The 6,000-nt window shown below is 44.2% G+C and overlaps 1 protein-coding gene across 22 annotated transcripts in view; it reads right to left on the bottom strand.

Annotated features, from left to right (window-relative positions):
• Nucleotides 1-201: 201 nt before the first annotated feature.
• Nucleotides 202-6,000, bottom strand: part of Ttc3 (tetratricopeptide repeat domain 3) — a 99,847-nt gene continuing 94,048 nt past the window's right edge. For 8 of the 22 annotated variants that reach the window (XM_039088466.2, XM_063270615.1, XM_039088460.2 and 5 more), the window contains one exon: nucleotides 1,497-2,469. In XM_039088466.2, coding sequence (XP_038944394.2) covers nucleotides 2,275-2,469 — 195 coding nt within the window. In that variant the 3' untranslated portion in view covers nucleotides 1,497-2,274. Of the gene's footprint in view, nucleotides 1,472-1,495; nucleotides 2,470-6,000 lie in introns of those variants that run through there. The other 14 variants (XM_063270621.1, XM_063270625.1, XM_063270627.1 and 11 more) reach the window with 5 other exon arrangements.

Genomic DNA, 6,000 nt, shown 5'->3' with positions numbered 1-6,000 from the left:
GGCAAGCTGTATTTAGGCACAAAGGAATGTTTTGATCCAGGCTCTAAAGTAACCCAAGATCCTTGGTTCAGACTCATTGTCAGATGAAGCTTGCCTGTTCTTTCCAAATAAAGTCAGTTCCTCAATATTTGACAGAAAAGAACCCTTATTTCCAAGCAGGATGCAATTCTAAATTACCTTGGCAAGAACGACAGTGAACGGTTGATCTTTGAGAATGCTCTTTATTGACAGGTACTGGACAAGTGTAAGGCATGTTCACAGGCTGACGTGAAGCACAGCTCACTGTCTCAATAGCTACGCCTCTGTGCCCGACGGGTACCATAAGCTGCTGTGCGCGCACTTTAGCATGGCCTGCATTCACTGTTACAGCACGTACACCAGGGACAGTGTCTCAGAATAAAGAGTAAGCTACAGACTAGGTCACTAAGACACCACAAATCACATGGACACAGGTCGAAGGTGACAGCATCTCCAGGGCAGCAGAGAACACGTTGGGAAACATTTTTGTTTCTTTGTGTTTGAAAGAAATGTAATGTATCTTGGGTTCACGTGTCTGTATTTGCCACTGCCTACAGGTCACTAAAAAATACCTAGTTTTTGAATAGTTTCTAATACAGTTAGCTTGTTTTTCAGGCCACATTACAAGATTGCATGCATTACTTTACACAAAAGTCAAACAGAACAATGTTAACACCAACACGTCAGGACTGTAGTACATTTCCCTTCCGGAGGAAGAATAAGGAAGGAGAGTGAGAGTGACTGTCCTGTGCTCGGCACTTTGTCCTGCATTCAGCCGGGCCTTTCCAAGCACTGGCTGACTCATGAGACTTACATGGTAACCTTAGTGTAAGTGTCAAGTGTGGGACTCCTGTGAACAGACAGCATCTTCCCAGGGTAAAAAAAATTCTTAGCTGATACTAATTTAAAAAGTATTTTATACTTGATTACCAAAATGTAGACCAATTGGATCACATAAGCACTTTAAAAATTTATGAAGGGGATCCTACAGTTCCACATAAGGAACTGAGGAGGCTAAGAACCTTTAAAATCTGAACACTGCTTTGAGGAGCACAACAGTTCTTTCCAAAGAACCTGCTCATCTCAGTGTCCCTGCAGCAGCTCCAACAATGCAGGACGTGGTGACACAGCACTGCAGACACACATGGCTGTCACTTGCCTGGACTTAGGACAGACTGCATTCAAGATTTCGATTTGTTAGCTTTGTGATGCACAGTGCGAGAGTGTCCATGTTTGCTGTCTTTACACTGGCAACAGGACATTGTTGTTCTTTAACTCATGAAGTGCATGGTGCATTAGTGAGGAGTGACTACCTACAGCAACAGGAAGGAGGGTCCCATCTTCTTCTGGGCTGGGACTGTGATGGTGGCGCAACAGGTTACTCTTCTGACAGCAGGTCACTGCTGCCACAGGTGGGGCACGTGCTCTGCCCTTTCAGCCATTGCTTAAAGCACTGAAAGTGAGAAAGTAAAGTCAGCTGGAGCCCTTGGGAACACATGGGCCTTGGCTCCTTCAAATCACTGGACTCTGGCAGGGATACAGCTCATATTACCTCTAAGTCTGGTGTTGCCAACACTTAAGACATCAATGGCTGCTCAGGGCAGTGCTCCAGAACTGGATTCATCATCTCACGAAGGGCCTTGTCCTCCCTTAAACCCTGGCCTCAGTCTAAGCTTTTCTGGCTTCCTGCACTGATTTGTACAAGGAGTTTTGTGGCCACAGAATCACTCAGTACTGTTCCTCACCAGCTTGTGTGCTACATTCCAGGCTGCTGCTCCTGGCTGGGGGACTGCTGTCACATGGCTGGGCAGTCATAGGAAGCCAGAAGGCCCAAGCAAGTGGTGTCACATCTGAAGGAGTCTCTGCAAGCTTTTCCACTCCTTCTAGTTAGTACTTTATGTTTAACCTGATCTGTCTTAACCCGGCAGTGCCACGATATGGAGACAATTAGTCCTGGAAGGACATGGACCAAACGTCTAGGCAGAAGCAGCCGTTAGCATGTAAACTGAGCTTCATATACTACACCTAGCAGACACAGGGTACAATTTACTCATTTAGTCACACAAGAAACCACCCTTCAGGGAATTAAGAGTCTCAGAGCCAATATAGCTAGGCAGTCATATAATTCTCTGCCCATGGTATGACTGGCAGAAAGAGTCATCTACAGAACTACAGACACCCCTGGCCCGAGAACCCGACCCACTTCCCCAACAAGACACCTATTTTTACAGTCATATGCACACTTCATGTGGAGCTTTACAAACTAAAAATGTTTTTGCAAACACAATATAGACTCCTAGAAAAAAAGTCCACTTTTATTTTCAAAATGTTTGCTATAAAGGCAAAGATAATTCTTACCCCTTTGTGAAACTTGTGCCCACATTTTAGCACACGCATGTTTTTTGACTTGAATATTTCATGGCATATTTGACAGGAATTTCCATCTGGTGCCTGTGGAAACAAATATGTTTAAATAATAAACTAACTTTTTATGATATGTGCTCTCATGACTTAGTACGTGGCCAAAAGTGGCCTAAAAGTGTTTTTTGCCACAAAGGGTGTCAGATTGTTTTTCAGTTGAGCTTGAACAGAGTGAAAAACAGGTTGTTTTAAAATAGTTTCTAAGGGGAAAAAAAAAATCAATACACCATTACTCCCAGCACTCGGGAGGCAGAGGCAAGAGGATCTCTGAGAGTTTGAGACCAGCCTGGTCTAACAGAGCAAGCTCCAGGACCACACAGAGACACTGTGTTCTAAAACAGGACTCTTCCCAGAACACAACCTAAAGTTCTACTTTTCTCAGAGGAAACTGTTTCAACAGCTAACAGTGCCTGAACAATACTGTAATGACCATCTCCCATCCTATACCTAAAATGTGGCAGTAAAAATAGGTTAGTGCTACAAATCAGTTTGGGACTTGAAATGTAATGTAACCATATACAACATACTATCTGTGGTGGTTTGAATACAGTTGGCCTGGGGAGTGGCACTATTAGGAAGTATGGCCTTGTTAAAGAAAGTGTGTCATTGTGGGGTGCACTTTGGGCCTCTATGATCAGGCTCCGCCCAATGTGGAAGGTGAGTCGTCTCCTGAATGTCTTCAGATCAGGATGAGGAACTCTTTAGTTCCTCTAACACCAGGCCTGCCTGGATGCTGCCATGCCTCCCGCCATGATGATAATGGACTAAACCTCTGAAGGGGTAAGCCAGCCCCAGTTAAATATTGTCTTTATAAGAGCTACCTTGACCATGCTGTCTCTTCACAGCATTGAAATCCTAAACACTATCTTATGGCCAACTATAGTATTTGAAGTTGGTATACGGTGACACAGAAAGTAGGTCTTAACAGACCACTGGATAAATACAGATGTGGCATTATATTTATGTAATTAATTTTTAAATTAATAAGCAAAGAGACTTTACATCTATAGACGTACCTAGAAACAATTCTGATATATAAAATGTTAACAGGGTTACCCCTGGCTAAGACAGGTTTAGTTTTTTCCCGAGGTTTCTCTAAGCATGGATTACTAGTACAAATCAAAACAGAACATTCTGGTGGGTTGCCTAGGAAACGCAATAAAGAGATTGTGCAGCACTGCACATGGAGACAAACAGGTCTCTGGCCTCCTGTGCCTCACAGCACTTGCCCTAGTGTACACCAAGTTCTAATCATCATAATTTTGAGCATCTAAGAAGCAAGAATCTTGTTTATATAAGGCTTCAACAACAAATAAGAACTGGGGCCCCAAACTGACCCAGAAACATTTGCAAGTGACTGACCAGGGCTCAAGCTGCAGCTTTGTGGAGTTCTGCTCTTTCCTGAGGTGCTAACAGAGCCCAGGCAGATATGGGGCAGGAGCTATAGTGAGGGATCTCTGGCTGCTGTGCAGGACTCAGTGTCAGGGAAGACAGGGAGGAATGAGCCCTAAGATGTGGAATAAAGCCTGAAGAGCTCAGAGCAGTCGACCTGGAAAACCTTACAGCTAACTTGACTCCCAGTGTAGTAAGATACATAGTTCTAAGTATAAACAAATCTGGAATTCTTCCCACCCACCCATGCCAAGGACATAAAGATTAAGACCAAAGTGATCATCTTGTTCATACCAATGGTGTGTGTTAGATCCCCTGGAACTGGAGTTACAGGTACCCAGTAGTTACCTGATGTGGGTGCTAGGAACAAAGTAGGTCTTCTGCAACACCAGTATGTGCTGCTTCTAACCACTGAGCCACCCTCAAGGCCCTGAAATAATCAGTTTTGCCAAGAGTAACCCAAACATTTGATCATGTTTAGTAAAGTAAATAACACTGTGGTAACTCTGGGTAAGGGTAGCTCTTTGAGTTTATTTGTGAGACAGGAGCCCAGGCTCCTGCGTCAGCCTCCTGAGTAGGATTACATGTATACACTACCATACCCAGCTTTAGTCTATACAATTCCCTTACAGTTTGCACCTTCTACTGTAGCCTGCTTCAGCAGGTAGGAGTGTTTGTGCATGGGCATGAGGACCTGAGTTTGGATCCCCAGGACTCGCATTAAAAGGTGAGCACAGCTGCACATGTCTATAATCACAGAGGTTCAGTGACGCTGTTCTGAAGAGAATACAGTGAGAATGATAGAGCAGGACCTTGGGCTCTGCATAGGTACATGAGTGTGCACTTGTTCCTGCATGTGCATACACACACTTTTTTCCCACAGTCTAGGACTCACATCAGGAAATAATACGTGCACACTTGGTGGGTCTTTTACTTCAGGTAACCTCATCCAGATTATCCCCTCAGGCACACCTCAGGCCTGTCTCCCAGGTTAGAGAGGCCTGTCACCAGCTCATCAAGCAAACACTTAAGATGAATCATCACAGAAACAGCTCCCTCCTTCAAATGTTGCCTGCTCTACTTCTTAGGGAAGGGGAAGGGAGTGAAATATCCTCCTTTAAAAATATAAATGCTGGGCTGGAGAGATGGCTCAGCGGTTAAGAGCACTGACTGCTCTTCCAGAGGTCCTGAGTTCAATTCCCAGCAACCACATGGTGGCTCACAACCATCTGTAGTGGGATCCGATGTTCTCTTCTGGTGTGTCTGAAGACAGCTGCAGTGTATTCGCATACAATAAATCTTTAAAAAAAATATATATATATACATATATATATTTAGTATATATATATAAATAAATGCTGGAAAATCCCATCTGGGAGGAGGGTCTCTGAAGACACAACTCACTTAAGCTCCAGGGAAGTCAGGCTTTGACCTAGTTTTGCAACCCCTCTCTCCCTTTTCTCACTGGGTAAATAGAGATGTGACCCTTGGAAACCTCAATGGGGGAGAAATGGAAAAGCTCCACAAGGCAGTAGAAAACAAACAAACAAACAAACAAACCCCCAAAACCCTAAAAGCACAAGAGGAATAAGGACTAGTTCCCAAAGACTCAGTAGCTAACTCTAGGCAACACCCCTGTACTCTGTAACATCTTATGCTGCGGGCCTGAGAGACTGCTGTAGCCAGCAACTTTAACCCAACTCTCACTTCTGCATTATAGCAGGAGAAGCAGGGCAAGGTATATTCTACACCAAATGCAACTTAAAGTGGAAGGTGCCCCTCCAGCCACCCGTGTGTCCTTAGTAGGTCTCTGGCCTTAGCACTCAGTGTGGTAAGGCCTAGGGAGTCCTTGCTGTCTGCTAGGCACGACATCCACAGCTTCACACAGGTAAAGCTAACAGGCTCACACACATTCATTCATGCCTTGGGTATGTTACTGTAAGATATGAACAATTATAGAGCTGTGCGATAATAAAGGAGGCTAGAGAAATAGCACGGGTTAAAAGCACTGACTGCTCTTCCAGAGATCCTGAGTTCAATTCCCAGGAACCACATGGTGGCTCACAACCATTTGTAATGGGATCTGATGCCCTCTTCTGGTGTCTGAAGACAGTTACTGTGTACTTATATAAATAAAACAAATAAATCTTTAAAAAAAAACTGTGCCAA

The sequence above is a fragment of the Rattus norvegicus genome, chromosome 11 (assembly GCF_036323735.1).
Source record: "Rattus norvegicus strain BN/NHsdMcwi chromosome 11, GRCr8, whole genome shotgun sequence".
In the NCBI taxonomy this organism is placed as follows: Eukaryota; Metazoa; Chordata; class Mammalia; order Rodentia; family Muridae; genus Rattus; species Rattus norvegicus.
The sequence above is the reverse complement of the archived record's forward strand: the minus strand, read 5'-3'. Positions and strand labels throughout refer to the sequence as shown.